Source organism: Mobula hypostoma, chromosome 19 (genome assembly GCF_963921235.1).
Source record: "Mobula hypostoma chromosome 19, sMobHyp1.1, whole genome shotgun sequence".
Classification (NCBI taxonomy): Eukaryota; Metazoa; Chordata; class Chondrichthyes; order Myliobatiformes; family Myliobatidae; genus Mobula; species Mobula hypostoma.
In genome coordinates, this window is record NC_086115.1 from 19,365,074 (window position 1) to 19,383,393 (window position 18,320).

At 41.1% G+C, this 18,320-nt stretch overlaps 1 protein-coding gene across 6 annotated transcripts in view; it reads right to left on the reverse strand.

The window, feature by feature from the left end:
• The window catches only part of slc25a16 (solute carrier family 25 member 16), a 54,918-nt gene that overhangs the window by 3,127 nt on the left and 33,471 nt on the right, over positions 1-18,320 (reverse strand). For all 6 annotated transcript variants that reach the window (XM_063071472.1, XM_063071477.1, XM_063071473.1 and 3 more), the window contains 6 exons: positions 18,187-18,320; positions 13,779-13,842; positions 10,829-10,950; positions 8,298-8,364; positions 7,713-7,875; positions 2,674-2,742 (listed from right to left, as the gene is read on the reverse strand). In XM_063071472.1, the coding sequence (XP_062927542.1) occupies positions 2,674-2,742; positions 7,713-7,875; positions 8,298-8,364; positions 10,829-10,950; positions 13,779-13,842; positions 18,187-18,320 (619 nt within the window). The remainder of the gene's footprint in view (positions 1-2,673; positions 2,743-7,712; positions 7,876-8,297; positions 8,365-10,828; positions 10,951-13,778; positions 13,843-18,186) is intronic.

Sequence of the window (18,320 nt, forward strand, 5' to 3'; positions counted from 1 at the left end):
TCTGATACCATCAAAATTGGCCTTTTCTCCAATTTAGAATCTCAATCTGTGGTCCTATCTTTTTGAACATTTACTTTGGAACCAATGGCAGAGTAATCATTAGATGCAGTGCTTCCCTACACAAACATTTGTCACCTGCTCTGTCTCAGTCCCTAATAGCAGATCAAGTACTGCACACTCTCTTGTGGGATTTCTACATACTGATTAAGGAAACTTTCCTGGATACATTTGACAAACTATCCCATCTAGGCTTTTTACATTTTGGGAGTCCCAGTCAATACATGGGAAGTTAAAATCACCTACTGCATCAACCTTGTGTTTCTTGCAAGTCTGCAATCTCTTGTTCCTCTAAATCCTTCGGACTGTCGGGTAGTCTGTAATACAGCCCCTTAACATATTCATACCTTTCTTTATTTCTCCATTCACCCATAATGCCTCACCAGACGAGTTTTCCAGTCTGTCCTGATGGAGCACTGCCATGACATTTTCCCTGACCAGTAACACCATCCCCCCTCCTATAACTCCCCCCCCCATTCTGTCGCATCTAAAACAACAGAACCCCAGAATACTGAACTGCCAGTCCTGCCCCTCCTGCAACCAAGTCTCATGAATGACTGCAGTATCATAATTTCAGGTGTTGATCCACGCCCTGAGCTCATCCACCTTTCCTACAATACTTCTTGCTTTGAAACATACGCAGCTCAGGAGACTAGTCACACCACACTCAATCTTTTGATTCCTGACTTTGTCTAAGGTCTTACCAACATCTTTCTCCACAACCTCTCCACCAACTGTTCTGGCACTCTGCTTCCATACCTCCTGCAACTCTAGTTTCAACCAAACCACGCAGTAGCAGCAAACCTTCCCACTTGGAAGCTTAGTCCCCTTCCAGTTCATGTGCAAGCTATCTCTTCTGTACTGGTCCCACCTTCCCTGGAAGAGAGCCCAATGATCCAAAAGTCTTATGCCCTCTCTCCTACACCAACTCCTTAGCCATGTGTTAAACATATTTCTGGCCTCACTAGCAAGTGGTACAAATAGCTATCCTAAGATCACAAACCCGGAGGTCCTGCCCTTTAGCGTAGCACCCAACTCCCCGAACTCCCTTTGAAAAAGCTTGTCACTCTTCTTACCTATGCCATTGGTACCTACATGGACCACATCCTCCCATTTAAGAGTGCTGAGGACTTGAGCCAAGATCTCCCATACCCTGGTGTCCAAGAAGACAACATAGCACCCAGGAATCTCATTCTCACCTTCAGAATCTCCTTTCTGCTCCCCTAACTAATGAATCCCCTATCACCACAGCTCGCCTCTTCACTCCGCTTCCTTTCTGAGTCACAGAGGCAGACTCAGTGCCAGAGACCTGACTGCCGTGACTTTCCTCTGCTCAGTCATCCCTCCCAACAGTATCCAAAGTGGTCTACCCTTTGTTGAGGAGGATGGCCCCTGGGGTACCCTGCACTGGCTGTTTAACCCCTTTCCCCTTCCTGACTGTCAACCAGTTTCCTGTGTCCTGCACCTCGGGTGTAACTACCTCGCTATATGTCCTATTTATCACCCCCTCAGCCTCCCAAATGATCTGGAGTTCATTCAGTTCTGGCCCCAAAATGCATAAGAGATTTACCAAGATACTGCCTGAACTAAAGGGAATGTGCTATAAGGAGAGGGTGAACAAACTTGGGTTGTTTACTCTGGAGTGGCAGAGGCCAAGAGGAGATCTACTTGGATCTTATAAGATTTTGAGAGGAATAGATAGACAGCCGACAGCCTTTTTCTCAGGGTCAAAATGTTTAATACTAGAGGACATGTATTTACAGTGAGAGGGGCAAGTTTAAAGGAAATGAGAGTTGTGGTGGGTGCCTGAAATGAGCCTCTAAGGGAGGTAGTGGAGAATAATACAATAGAGGTGATTAAGATGCTCTTAGGCAGAAGCATCTGCAGAGTATCAGGAATACAGATATTGGGTAGGGAATACAGATTAGTTTAGTAAGATGCTAATTAGTTTGGTACAACATCTGGAGCTGAAGGGTCTATTCCTGTGCTGTAGTATTTTGTTCTCAAATACATTAAGTTAAAGGCTATTGAATCAAGAAATGCTTCTTCATCTTGCAAAAGAAAAATTGGATGTTTTGAAAAGGGTAAGCAACTATATGATACAGTTGAGTTTAATTAAACAGGGTTAAGTGTTACAATGAAATAAGCATATTCAGTTGTATTTTACATAATATAATTTAGAAACACATTTAGAAGTTACATTAAGATAAAAGCCACTAAATCAAACAATCCTTTCTCATATTGAAAATGCGATATTGGGTGTTCTCAAGAAGGCAGGCATCTTTATAATTTGCCTGAGCTCTAAAACTAGCTATATGTTACAGAGATATAAATGCTTCCAAGTGATACAAAATCATTCTTTACATATAAAGCATAGCTTGAAAATACACAATTTTTAAGGAAATACTGTCTAGCAATTTTTTTGTACTTTGGTGTAATATTTTTCAATGTCAATAGACATTAAAACTATTCATTATAGCATTCAGCCAATGAATTGGATGTACTTCAACCTTGTTAAGATCATCTTACAACAGTGCAGAGAGGAAAAACATGAATTTCTATTTTCCTGCTGTTACCTAAAGCATCTTTTTTTAATGTTAGTACAAAGGCACTTACACATATTTTTCAGCCTCAGTCAAAATGGAGCCTAACTGCATTCTCCGTCGAGCCACATCCAGTGGATACCTACAAACACATACATTCCTAGTTAAAGCAACAAATAGTTTTGTTGATTATGTAAGAAATAACTAGTATATAGTTTTATAACCTACATACAATATCAAGTTGGTTAGCCCGTTTTACAGTACACTCTCACTTCTTTTTCTCTTTATATATCTGAAGAAACTCTTTTATATATTAGCTAACTTGCCTTCATATTTAATCTTTTCTCTCCTTATTGCTGTTTTAGTTGCCCTCTGTTGGTTCTAAAAAGCTTTCCAATCCTCTAACTTCCCACTAATTTTTGCTATATTATATGCTCTCTTTTGCTTTTATGCTGACTTGACTTACCTTGTCAGCCACAGTTGCCTCATCGTCCCTTCAGAATACTTCTCAGGAATGAATCTAACTTGCACCATCCAAATTGTTCCCAAATCTTCAGCTATTGCTGTTCTGCTGTCACCCCTGGTAGTGTTCCCTTCCAATCAGTTTTGGCCTGCTCCTCTCTTGTGCCTCTGTAGCCCCCTTTGATCCACTTTAATAATAATACATCCGATTTTAGCTTTTCCTTCTCAAACTGCTGGGTGAATTCTATCATGGTTACTGTCTCCCAAGGATTCCTTTATCTTAAGCATCCTAATCAAACCTTTCAATATTGCCTTCATTTTACTGTAAGTTAAATTATTATCCTTTTATAAACCTTTTTATTGTTTTCTTTATTCTAGGGACTTTTGTAACCTCTCCTGTAGTCTCCTTCCCATTTACTTTACCTTCCAAACAGTTGAACCCACTCCACCAAATACTTAGTTTAAACACACACTTTAACCCATTCCATTGACTGCCATTTTACCCAATCACCTGCCTATCCTTCCTCATAGTTTCACTACACACTGCATCTACCTGTATACCAACTTCTCCATCCTCTGCCATATCACTCTGGTTCCCATCGTTTTGCCAAATTTGTTTATACCCACCCCAACGGCGTCTAGCAAACCTGCCTGCAAGGATATTGGTTCCCTTCATTCAGGTGTAACTCGCCCCCTTCCTTTTTATATAGTCAGAATAGATCCCAGTGTGACAGAAATGTGAAACTCAGCCCCCTGCACCAGTTCCTCAGCCATGTATTCATCTGCTACATCATCCTTTTCTTACCGTCAGTGGCATGTGGCACAGGCAGCAATTCAGAGATTACTGTACTAGGGGTCCTCTTTTCAGCTTTCCACCTAACCCCTTATCTTCCCTCATCCATTTTCCTACCCATGTCGATAGCACCAATATGTACCACAACTTCTGGCTGCTTATTCTCCCCCTTTATAATTCCGTGGACCGGATTTAAGACATCCCTGATCCTGGTACGTGAGAGGCAACATACCATCCGGGTGACTCTTTCACGTCTACAGAATCTCCTGTCTGCTCCTCTTATCAGTTGAATCCTCTAATACCACTGCAGTCTTCTTCACTCACAATGCTCCCCTCCCTTCCCTTCTGAGGCAGAGCTGGGCTCAATGCCAGAGACCTGGTCACTGTAGCTTTCCCCTGGTAAATTGTCCCCCCTCCCCAAACCACAACAATATCCAAAATGGCATACTTATTATTGAGGGACAGCCACTCTGCACTGGCCGATATTCCCTTTCCCTCTGCTGACCATCACTCAGCCTCCTGCCTCCTGCAACTTTAGGGTGACTACCTCCCTGTAGCTTGAATCTATCACCTCGGCATTCTACATATGAGCTGAAGGCCATCCAGCTGCAGCTCCAGTTAACTACATTCCTGTAGTAATGTAATGATCTATATGGATGGCATGCAAAACCAAATTTTTTTGTTGTACATCAGTACATGGGATAATAATACACAAAGACTCCAGGAAAGTGTGTTGCCTCCCTGGTGTCAGGTTTTAGATGGCGCTGGTGGAACAGCAATGACTTGCTGGTAGCAGACAAAATAAAACCCAAAATTATAAATTACTGTATTAAACACACTTTTTCTTGGATACGATTACTGCAATCAATAACCTGTAACTTCCCTTTTGGAGCTGAGCTTTTGAACTGCCTGTACAACCTGGCACTTCTGCAGTGTGAACTGAAATCTCAAAGGTGCAGGACGGTTGCGAAGTGGCAAGTAAGGGCCGAATTGAGGTGGCGCAGCCGAGGTCCGAGAGCAGGAAGAAGCCAGTGTTTGCTTATTGTCGGAGTGAACTCGGAGGCAATCCGACGCAGCAGAACCGAGGCAAAGCCAGCAGAGGCAAGCCAGTCGAAGCAGTGGGGCCTGTGCCCAGGTCTGAGAGAGAGCAATGACCGGAGGTTTGCTGATTTAAGTGCAGGCCGAATTGAAAAGGTCAGTGTGTTGGGGCCAGAGGCGAGGGATGGGCCAATGTTCAGCTCGCTGCCCTGGGAGGTTTATTTATCTGTGCGCAGAATAAGACTGTGGCCTATAGCTAACAGGCTCCTGGGTCAACTGCAGCGATGACGGGCTTCGCAGATGTGGACTCACTTTTGTGAACTTCAGTTCTGAATGCTATTTGCTTACTTTTACTGTTTGCACGATTTGTTTGTTTTTCTGCCCATTGGGTGGGGGACAGTCTTTTTTACGTTCAAAGATTCAGGAGTACATTTATGATCAAAGAATGCATATATATTTGCTTACAGGCAGTCACAAAGCAAGAAACTCAAGAGAACCTAATTTAAAAAAGATAAAAATAAAAGACCAACACCCAATGTACAAGAGAAAGGGATTTAAAAAAAAACAAATCATGCAAATACAAATGTAATTAAAGCAAGCAACAACATTCCAAACCAAATTGATTTCTTATATCTGAACCCTGGAGTAGCCCAGAGTAGGCCCAAAGCCTCGCTTATCAGTTCATCATACTAGCGGGCACAAAGCACAGCAGCTGGGGCTGTCGTCATAGCCTCATCACCATGGAGAGAGGAGTGATCATTGCAGAGAGCAAGTGAAATCTGCTCTCGCCTCAGATCCTGATACCCTGTCTTTTCAGTCCATCTGGGCCGGTGTTTAAATTGTTCAAACAATGGATCATACCTCGCACTGTACCCGAGGACCAGAGCAGCAAAAGGGTCCAGCCCTGGAGAGAAGAGTAAACCTTGTGGAGAGCGAGTGAAGTAAGCTCTCGCCTCCCATCTGGGTCAGGGTTTAAGTTGTCTAAACAGTGGATTGTGCCTCGCACTGGGACCCGTCCATTGCGAAGAGCTCAGGACCATACCACACAGCAACTCACTCCAGGCCCAGATTTCGCCGCCCAGCCCAAGCTGTTCTCAAGCTCTTCAAATCAGCTTGGCACCCAGAGCTATACAACCTCGCACCCAGGACAGTTGGTAGGGCATCGAACTCCTCTGTCCTGGCCCTGACTTTTCTTCTAGGCACCCAGAATGATCAGAACTCCTCTACCCCGGCGGCCCCAACTTCTCCCCAAATGGCTCACTCCATCTGCATCAATAAACAGGTCCTTAGGCCCATCTAGTCCATGCCAAAACCATTTAAACTGCCTATTCCCATCGACCTGCTCCATGACCATAGCCCAGCTGTCTATATACCTATCCAAACTTCTCTTAAACATTGAAATCCAGCTGACATGGACCACTTCTGCTGGTAGTTTGTTCCACACTCTCACAACCCTCTGAGTGAAGAAGTTTTCTCTCATATTTCCCTTAAATTTCTCAGCTTTCACCCTTAATCCATGACCTCCGGTTGTAATCTCACCAACCTCAGTGGAAAAAGCCTGTTTGCATTTACCCTATCCATACCACACATAATTTTATTATCCTCTATCAAGTCTCCTCTCGATTATGTATGTTCTAAAGAATCTTTCCTTACAACACCGGTGCTCCAGAGCCAGCAACATCCTTATACTCTTTTCCACAGATGCTGCCTGGCCTGCTGAGTTCCTCCAGCATTTTGTGTGTGTTGCTTGTAAATTTTCTCTACAGTCTTTCAACTTTGTTTACATCTATCCTGTAGGTAGGTGACCAAAACTGCACACGATACTCCAAATTAGGCCTCACCAACATCTTATACAACTTCAATATCCCATTTTCCATAGTCAATAAATTGACTTATGAAGGCCAATGTGCCAAAAGCTTTCTCTATGACCTTCTCTACCTGTGACGCCACTTTCAACGAATTAGGTACATGTATTCCCAGATCCCTTTGTTCTAACACACTCCTTAGAGCCCTGCCGTTCACTGTGTAAGACCTACCCTGGTCGTACCAACACCTTGCACTTGTCTGCATTAAACTCATACTGCCATTTTTCAGCCTATTTTTCCAGCTGATGCAGATCCTTCTGCAAGCCACAATAGCCTTCCTCACCATCCACTACTCCCCCAACTTTGGTGTCATCTGCACATTTGCTGATCAGCACAATATCAAAGGCAGAATTCCGTGTTCCTTTGCTGTACTGTTCTGTATTCAGTATTCTACAATTATCAATCGTGCAGTATTTCTACTTTAGATGAACTTAAGTGCTATCATGAAAGGCTGGATAAACTTGGGTTGTTTTCTCTGGAGCGCCAGAGGCTGAGGAGAAATCTGATAGAGGTTTATAAGATTATGAGAGGCATAGATAGAGTAGACAGGGAGTATCTGTTTCCCAGGGATGAAACGTATAATACCAGAGGGCACACACTGAAGGTAAGAGGGGGTAAGCTCAAGGCGGATGTGAATAGTAATTGTTTTTACTCAGAGTGGTGGATATCTGGAATGCGCTGCCTGGTACAGTGGTAGAGGCAAACACATCAATGGCTTTTAGGAAACACTTGGATGTAGGGAAGATGGAGGGATATGTACATTGTGCACTAGGAGGGATTAGTGTTGGATGTTTTTGATTTGCTTCTTACTTGGTTTGGCACAACACTGTGGGCCGAGTGGCCTGTTCCTAGGCTGTACTTTTCTATGTTCTCTATATAAAACTGCCTTGGTACAGGTTGATACCTTTCTCTACCCTCTTTTGCCATGTCTATAAAGATGCAAAGAAAACTTACGATACTGTTTGAGCAATCGCTCCTGCTGTTCCACCACACACCAAATTCACGTGGGATTTTAATACCAATACATTGGGATTATCAGAAGAAGGTCTTCCTAGCAACTCAGGGGCATGGCTGAGTCCAATGCTCTTCAACGTGCCAAATGTGAAGAAGGAAATTCCTGTAAATGATATTAATAATACAAAATAAATGACAGGAATAAGTAAGATCAACAATGCTGTTGATCATCAGTGAAGACTGATGCAAAATACTTATTTAGTTTGTCTGCCATTTCCTTGTCCCTCATTGCTACCTCTCCAGTGTAATTTCCCACTGGTCCAACATCTACTCTCGCCTCTCTTGTCCTCCTTGTGTATCTGAAAAAGTCCTTTGGTGTCCTCTCAGATATTATTGGCTAGCTTACCTTCATATTTCATCTCTTCCCCTCCTTATGGCTATTTTAGTTGCCTTGTTGTTTTCTAAAAATTTGAGAGTATTTACCAAATTCATCATAACTCATTTACCAATTACTTTCCAGTCTACTACTTACCCTTCCAAATATAAGCTGAATGAGAAAAGATTTACGTCAAATCTATAGATTACCTGCATAAGGAGCCATGCCAATGATAGTAGGAGTTAGGCCTCTATAAAACCCTCGAAATCCTCCTTCCTTAAGAAGCAAGCAAAAAGAAAACAAAACTTTAATAAAATAACAATGCAAGTTCTTTCTACCATTTTACAAAGAGTTACCACCTATGGGAGTGTTAACAGGTTTAACTCTTGGGACTGCCAGTAAAGCCATCTATTTCCCAGAAATCCAACAAAATGAGCTAAATTCATAGTCATAGTTATAGTCATAGAAAAATACAGTACAGAAACATGCCCTTCAGCCCACCTAGTCCATGCCAATGGATTTAAACTGCCTAGAACCAATGACCAGCACCCGGACCATAGCCCTCCATCCACCTACCATCCATGTGCCTATCCAGACTTCTCTAAACGTTGAAATTGAGCTTGCATGCACCACTTGTGTAGGTAGCTCATTCCACGCTCACGATCCTCTCTGTGAAGAAGCTTCCTCTCATGTTCCCCTTAAACTTTTCACCTTTCACTCTTAACCCATGACCTTTAATTGTAGTCCCACCCAACCTCAGTGGAAAAAGCCTGCTTGCATTTACCCTATCTATACCCCCTTATAATTTTGTATACTTCTATCAAATCTCCTCTCAATCTTCAACATTCCAAGGAATAAGGTCCTAACCTACTCAATCTTTCCTTATAACTCGGGTCCTTCAGTCTCACCAACATCCTTGTAAATTTTCTCTATAAACTCGTTCAACCTTATTTACATATTTCATGTAGGTGGGTTACCAAAATTGCACACAAACTCCAAATTCGGCCTCACCAATGTCTTATAAAACTTCAACACGACATCCCATCTCCTGTACACAACACTTTGATTTAGCAAGATCAATGTGCCAAAAGCTTTCTTCACAATGTTATCTACCTGTGCCTTCACTTTCAATGAATTGTGGACCTGTATTCCCAGATTCCTTTGTTCTAATGCACTCCTCAGTGCCCTGCCGTTCACTGAGTAAGACATAGATAGATGGATAGTTAATTGATCCCAAGGGAAATTACAGTGTCACAGTAGCATAGCAAGTGCACAGATATAAATATTAAAAGAGAAATAAAAGAATGTGTACTGCAAATGCCATTAAAAAACCCTGAATCTAGAGTAGCCTCCAACCTGACTGTATGAATTCCTCAATGGCAAACTGCTCACCGCAAGTCCTAACCTGGTTTATCCTCCCAAAGTGCAACACTTCACACTTGTCTGCATTAAACTCCACCTGCCACTTTTCAAACCATTTTTCCAGCTGGTCCAGATCCCACTGCAAGCTTTGACAGCCTTCCTCACTGTTCACTCTAACCCCAATCTTGGTGTTATCTGCAAATTTGCTGATCTAGTTTACCACATTATCATCCAGATTGTCGATGCAGTTGACAGAATCAATGGACCCAGTACTGATCCCTGTGGCACAGCACTCGTTACACGCCTCCAGTCAGAGAGCCAACTATCTACTATTACTCCCTGTCTTCTTATGTGAAGCCACTGTCCATTCCAGACATTGTAAAAGAATTAGGGACAACATTATAGGCGTTTTTTTTTAAATTATGGGAAATGTAGATAAGGTGGACAGTAATAGTCTTTTCTCTAGGGTACAGAAATCTAAAACTAGGCAGCTCAAATTTAGAGTGAGAGGGAAAAGATTTAAAAGAGACCTGAGGGACAACTTTTCTTAGAGGGTGGCAAGTATGTGGAAAGAGTTGTTGGAGGAATTGGTTGAGATAGGTATGATAGTATAATTTTTTAAATAGTTTAATAGGTACCTGGAAGGATATGAGCTGAACAAAGGAAATTAGGGCTAGCTAGGTGGTTAGCAGGGACTTACTGAACCAAAGCTTCTATATCCATGCTGTACAGCTCTATGACTCTTTAATTAGTACAGCAAAACACTGCAGGCCAAAATACCTATTATTGTGCTGCTCCTTTATATGATTTAAATTATTTCATATAAAATTTCTAATATTGTTAGTGTCCAGCCCACTATATCCATTCCAATCAAGTACCAATCTAAATTAATCCCATTTACCAGTCCATATCTTTCAATATTCACTTTATCTATGCTACTGAACATGAACCATGGCACTTGAGAGACAACACACCAACTGATATTACATGTGATCACAGAAAGTTTTAACTGCATCCCACACTGCTATATAAGTACTGAATTAACCATCATCTCTTAAACTCTATCATTTCTACTTCAATACTTTACAACTGAAGCAACAGTACAAGATTGCAGTTTTTGGAATGGGAAGTCTGTGAAAAATCCTGCAGACAACATGGACGAAACTCAGTTCAGTTATTATCATTAAACTGAACTTTACACAGAAAGATGGAAACATGTTCTTTATATCAATCACATAACAACTGAATAGCACTAACGTATAAACAGTATATGAATGAATATACACTTAATTCTTGAAGCTATGGTTAGTAAGAACTATCACAATCACAAGTTCTTAAGCCAGTCCTATGTAGTATGACTAAACCATTCAACACACACCTGTTTATAAATAACTCTGAAAGCATCAATGATTCCAGTGTATTTGTGCTCCCCTTTGACCTGGAATGCCAGACGTGCTCGAATCATGTCCAGTGGATAAGTGCATATTACAGCAGTAATCCCTGTAAGACACCACTATTTATTGTTCATAATTCACTAGAACTCAGTAAAACACCAACACGTGAGAACATGATATAGTCAACAATAGCAGTGCATTAACAATTTGCATACAAAGTGAAATCCAGCTTTCTGTTGTAAAATAGCTACCTGTAAAATAAGTTGATCTCCCGTCAGACTTTAACCTTCAATGCCCATATGTATTAACTTAAGAATATGAATACCAGCAGCTAATTGGCCTGCTCTACCATTCAGTAAGGTCATGATTAATCTAATCTTGGCCTCAATACCATTTTCTTATTCTCTCCCCACACCTCTCGGCTGCCTATTTCAATAAACTACTCAAAACATTGATTCCATCTCCACAGCTTTCTGGGGTACAGAATTCTAAAGATTCATGGCTCTCCCAGAGACAAATAATCCTCCATCACCTATTATTCTGAAATCATACCATCAAGATCAAAACATCCTCACCCAATCAATCTCCCTTATAATCTTTTATGTTTCAGTGAAGCACCATTGATTCTCGCAAACCCCAATGAGTATCAGAGAGCAAAACTTATTTGCCCGCACCTTCCAAGTATTTAATGTGCATTGCCAAGAAGAGCAAAGGTTTATTCATTTGAAACAGCACCCTTCCATCTAAGAGCCCTTACAAATCATTTGCCTGGCTGGGAGACATATAGCTTTATCGTGACTGAGCCAAATTCTAGATTTCTCCATTTAAAAGCCCAGTAATATCTTCTCTACACGGAGTATAATCATTTAAGGAGATAACTCTCAACACCTTTTTGAGAGCAACTGGATCAAGCATCGCCAATAAACCAACAATCAATGAATACGAAGGAAAGAACAAGTTGCAATCTGAAAGCTCACCAAGAATTATTTGCAAAACCAACCCAGACTTAATAAAGTATAATTCTGAAGTGTCACAGATTACATTAAAATCTGCTGAGGAGGAGCAAAACTTCAGGCAGCCTAGTATCACTTAGGAGAAATGTGACTGATGAAAGTTGATTTGTGGATATTGTCTAAATGGATTTTAGTAATGTTTGAAAATGTTTCCTCTGGGAAGCTCATCCAAAAGACTGAGATTCAAGGGATCCACAGTGAATTGGCTTGGCCATAAAAGACAGTGGGTAGTGATCAACAGAATTTATTCTGGCAGTAAGTCTGTGACTAGTGGTGTTCCATGTGGATCCAGAAAGGGACCTCGCTGTATGTGACATATTTAAATGACCTGGATAAAAATGTAGATGGTGGGTTAATGATGTTGCAGATGATAGAAGGATTGCTGCTGTTGTGGATAATGGAGAAGACTGGCAAAGGATACTAGGGTTATAAATCAGTGGTAGCTAGGGACAAAGAAATGGCAGATGTAATTTAACCCAGTCAAATATGAAGTGTTGTACCTTGGGAGATCAAATGGCAAGACCCTTTACAGTATTGATGAGCACAGGGTTCTTAGGGTCCTATTTCATAGCTCCCTGAAAGTGGATACACAGGCTGACAATGTGGTAAAAAAGGCATATGACACGCTTGCCTTTATTAGTCAAGGCATTCAGTTCAAAGTCAAGAAGTTATGTTGTAACTTTTATAAAGCTGCATCTGGAGTACTGCATCCAGTTCTGGCCACCCCATTATAGGAAGGATGTGGACGATTTGGAGAGGGTTCAGAAAAGGTTTAACGCGATGCTGCCTGGATTAGAGGGCATGCCTATACAGAGGTTAGACAAACTTGGGTTGTTTTCTCTGGAGCAGTGGAGCCTGAGGGAAGATCAGAAGGAGGTTTATAAGATTATGAGGAATAGATTGAGACGACAGATGGTATCTTTTTTTCACCAGTGTTGAAATATCTAATACCAAAGGATATGCATTAAGAGGCAAGTTCAAAGCAGGTATGCAGGACAATTATTTTTATATAGCGTGGTGAATATCTGGAATGTGCTGCCTGGAATGATGATGGAGGTAAATACAATAGGGGATTAAAGAAGCTCTTAAATAGGCAAGTGAATGTGCATGAAATGGAAATATATGGACATTGTGTGGGCAGAGCGATTATTTAAGTTGAGCATTTGATTATTAATTTAATTAGTTTGTCACTACACTGCGAGCCAAAGGACCTGTTACTATGCTGTACTGTTCCATGTTCTATGAGTGGTGCCTCGTATAACACTAAATCACTCCCTTCACCTGAGTTCTCAAGTGTTTGCAAAGTGCAATTCAGAAACCCAGCAACCCACCATTACTTTCTCAGCAGCACCAGCCAATTACTGTAAATTCCATCACTCATGACAAGGAGAATAGTAATAACTGTACTTTAACCCATCTCGAAATAACATAATTCTGACTCATAAATTTAATGTTATTCTTTCATTGTCCAAGATCAGGAAAACAGATACGTGAGATTGTATCAACTTGGAAATATGATGCCCTTGCTTCTTTCTCCACAGATCAGAATACCAGCATTCCACTTACCACAGCACTTTGAGTACTACTTCAACTCACAACCATCAAAAAGGCCAACCCAAGTAGGGATGAGCAATAAAAATCTCCTGCCTAGTCATATCTAACTTACAAAAATAAGAAATTAAATCATTATAGAAACAATGAAAGAATATGTTGTAGTGATATGAATTTTGATCCAAATGGTGGGATGATTCAAGATGACACATATTCCTTCGTCCTACCAATTGAGAATATTTAAAAACAGATCCATGTGATTCATGTAAATATTCATTTCAAACTTCTAGATTTAGAAACAAGATCTGTGGAAATGTCTGAACCATTCTTTACAGAAGTTAACATATGAAATTCAAAAGGAAATATATACCTGCCATGGATCCAGCCATTAATCGGTGAACATGCCCAGCAATACCTAGCTTGCTGATCAAAATCTATACAAAACAAAGATCTGTTTATTCATAATTTTAAATACAAATCCCATCCCAATTTCTACCAAATGTATTACTGAAGCAATAGTGCAACATGGCATTCTTAGTCAAAATGAATATTAAATACACTGAAAAGTGTTGTGTGCCATCAGATACCCAGTACTTTGTGACTGTTGAGATATCAAAAGAACCGACACTGAATAACAACACCATATCCAACAAACTGAGAAATATCTGATGAAGTGGAAGGCTGCCAGTTTATAGAAAGACTTGCCGTACTGCAGGTGTCACAGCATCGTGACTAATTACTGGACTAGTATGTGGAGACCAGGACCACTAACCTGGAGATAAAAGGGAATTTAAATTCAAATATATTTAAATAAAAATCGACATTAAAAAACAAAGATCATTAAATAGCAATAAAATCTCAGCTATCTTGAGCAGAGATTTGGAAGGTTCAAAACAATATGGCCCTAGACATTTCTCAATCATTGAATCATACAGCTTCAAAACAGGCCATTCAGCCCAACTCACCATGCTGATCATAGGGCACCCTTCCAAATGAACCCCACCACCCAGCATTTGGTCCATAGACCTCTGCTCCTAAATGATTCAAGTATTTATCTATAGACTTAAATGTGGTCAGTGACCCAACTTCAACCACTCCCAGGCAGCAGGAGGAAGGTGATTGCAACTCCTTAAGTGTTGAGATAGCTATGAACTAAGTTAAGTTTGGAGATTGTGGGAGGGTATTCTATTGGAGCGGGACAAATTATGAGAGTATTAGATGGTAACTAGAGGAAGTTAATTGGGAAAAGCTGTTTTGGGCAAGTCTACATCTGGCGTGTGGAGAGTGTTCAATGTCAAAAGCAAAGCACACAGGACAGATATGTTCCAGTAAGAAGGAAGGGCAAGGATGGCAAGGTAAGGGAATTTTGGATTATGAGAGAGACGGTGAATTTAGTCAAGAAAGAAAAGAAAATATATACGGTTTAAATTAAATTAATGGATAGATTAGATGGTTTTAATCTTTTTCCCCAAAGTGAAAATGCCAGATATTAGAGAACATAGCTTTCAGGTGAATTTTAAATGTGATGAGTGAAGCATATTTCTTTCTTGCACAGAATGATGGGTGTCTGGTACGTGCTTCTAGGAAAGGTGGTAGAAACAGATACAACAGCAACACCTAAGAGACCGACCTACATAAACAGGCAGGGAAGAGAGGGGTGAGCAACATGAACTGAAACTCCACAGCTTCTTTTGGCAATGTAATGGATGTAATGCCAAGGCTTTATAAAGCACTGAAGAGGCCTTACTTGAAGTATTGTGAGCAGTTTTGGACCCCTTATTTAAAAAGAGGATATACTGACATTGGAGGAGGTTTAGAGGAGATTTTTAAGAATGATTCCTGGAATGAAGGCTTATTGTATGAGAAGCGACTAATGGCTCTAGGCCCGTACTTGCTGGAATTTAGAAGAATGAAGTGTGGGGGGATCTCACTGAAACCTATTGAATGTTGAAAGGCCTAGGTAGAGTAGATATGGAGAAGATTTTCCTTTGGTGGGGGAGTCGACGACCGGAGGGCACAGCCTCAGAATAGAGGGACAACACTTTACAGAGGAGATGAGGAGGAATTTCTTTAGCCAGAGGATGGTGAATTGGTGGAATTCACTGGCACAGGCGGCTGTGGAGCCCAGGTCATTGGGTATACTTAAGGCAGAGGTTGATAGTTTCTTGATTAGTCAGGGTGTGAAAGCTTACATGAAGAAGGCAAGAGATAGGGGTTGAGTGGGAAACAGATCAACCATGATGAAATGGCAAAGCAGATTCGATGGACCAGATGGGCTAATTCTGCTCCTATGCCCCACAGCTTTCGGTGCGAAAAATTGCCCCTCAAGTTCCTTTAAATCTTTCCCATCTTCTCTATTCCGTGGTGTTCAAATTGCACATAACACTCCAACTCTGTCTCATCAACGACTTGTACAGTTGCAACATGGCATCACAGATTGTATTTTATACCCTGAAAAATGAAGACAAGTATGCCAAAGGTCACCATCCTGTCCACCTGTGTTGCCACCCTAAGCCCTGCTCTGTTTTAACTTACCAAAATGCAATATAATTATCCAATTTAAATTTTACCTTTTCAGATATATAAAGAATAAATGAGAGGTAATGATGGTATCAGATCACTGGAAAGGTAGTAATGCAGGACAAAGAAATGGCAGACAAATTTCATAAGTATTTTGCGTCTTCACTGACCAGCAGTTTGCCAGCAATTCAAGAATGTCACAGGGCAGAGGTGAGTGTAGTTGCTACTATCAAGGAGAAGGTGCTTGGTAAGCTGAAAGGCAAGTCACCTGCACCAGACGGACCCAGGGTTCTGAAAGAGGTAGCTGAACAGATTGTGGGAAGTATTAGTAATGATCCTTCAAGAATCACTAGATTCTGTAATGGTTCGGGAGGATGCTTCAAAAAGGCAAGGAGGCAAATGACAGGAATTTATAGGCCAGTTCACCTGACTGGGAAGATGTTAGGAGTCATTTATTAAGAATGAGGTTTCAGGGTACTTGGAGGCACAAGGTAAAATAGGTCAAAGTCAGCATGATTTCCTTAAGGGGAAATCCAGCCTGACAAACCTGTTCAAATTATTTGAGGAAATAATAGGCAGGATAAACAAAGGAGATCCAGTTGATGTTGTGTACTTGAATTTTCAGGTCATCTTTAACAGGGTGCCCCACATGAGGTTTCTAAACAAAAATAAGAGCCCATGGTATTGCAGGATAGAAACCAGCATGGACAGAAGATTGGCTGACGAGCAGGAGGCAAAGAGTGGGAATAAAAGAGGCCTTTTCTGGTTGGCTGCCAGTATCCATGGTGCTCCACATCTGGCAGTGTAAATGAAAATAATTTTTTTTCTGGCCTGCTGAGATGCTCCAGCATTTTGTGTGTGTTGGTTAAATGTTTTGTTTTATTTATGAAAAATAAAACTTTTCACATTATATGCCAATGATCTGGATGATGGAATTGATGGCTTTGTGGCCAAGCTTGTGGAGAATAAAAAGATAAGTGGAGGGGCAAGAAGTGTTGAGAAAGCAGGAAGTCTGCAGAAGGACTTAGACAGATTAGGGCAAAGAACTGGCAGATGGAATACAGTTTAGGGAGTGTACAGCCATCCACTTTGGTAAAAGAAATAAAGACATGGACCATTTTCTAAACAGAGTGCAAATTCAAAAATCAGAGGTGCAAAGGGACGTGCAAGTCACTTGCAGGTTGAGTTTGTGGTCAAGAAGGCAAACACAACATTCACATTCATTTCAAAAGGATTAGAATATAAAAGCAAGAATGTAAGGCTGAGACTTTATAAGGCATTGGTCACTTGAAGTATTTTGAGCAGATTTAGTCCCCTTATCTAAGAAAAGATGTGCTGGATTGGAGACGGTCCAGGGGAGGTTCACACAAATGAAAGGCTTAACATATGAGAAATGTTTGATAGCTTTGGGTCCGTACACGCTGAAGTTTAGAAAATGACAGGGGAGGGGATCTCATTGAAACCTATTCAATATTGAAAGGAATGTGGAGATGATGTTTCCTATAATGGGCGAGTCTAGAACCAGAGCACTTAAGCTCAGAATAGAAGGACATAGGTTTAGCACAGAAATTAAGAAAACTTCTCCAGCCAGAAGATGGTGAATCTGTGGAATTCACTGCCACATGTGGCTATAGAGGCCAAGTCACTGGGTATATTTAAAGTGGAGCTTGACAGGTTCTTGATTGGTCAGAGTGTCAAAGGTTACAGGAAGAAGGCAGAAGAATTGGGTTGAGATAATATATCAGCTATGATGGAGTGATGGAGCAGACTTGATGGGCCAAACGGCCTAATTCTGCTGATATGTCTTCTGGTCATCTATCAGTTGTTAACCTGGTTCCTTAGTTTATCCAGGTCCCACTGTAATCTTAGACAACCTTGTTCAATGTCCACTACACCACCAACTTTGCTGTCGTCTGCAAACTTAACAATATTGCCATCTGAATCATTAACGCAGATGACAAAGAACAAGAGCCCAACATTAATTCCTGGTCTCAAACCTCCAATCTGAATAACAACTCTCTGACTCCTTACCCAAGCCATTCTTGTACTTCATACTGTGAATAAGATCTAATCTTCCAGGCTAGTCTACCATGCAGGACACTGATAGATTCTGGAGGTAGAGGGCTTACATAACAAAACTCTCTGCATCTGGGTATGGTAAATAAGTGTAAGGGAGTGGCAGGAAATGAGTCCACAGAGGTCAACAGAGCCAGCGAGAGTTGGCTCAAAATCATTACTACTGAGACAACTAATTTTACCTTTCTGTATCTGTCGAAGGCTGTGAATTGAATGGCACCGTATGGAAAGATCCTGACCATCATTGCTCCATTACCTTTGTACAATCCAAGAAAGCCTTCTTTCTTTGGTACAGCACAGAGAGTAGAGAAAACTC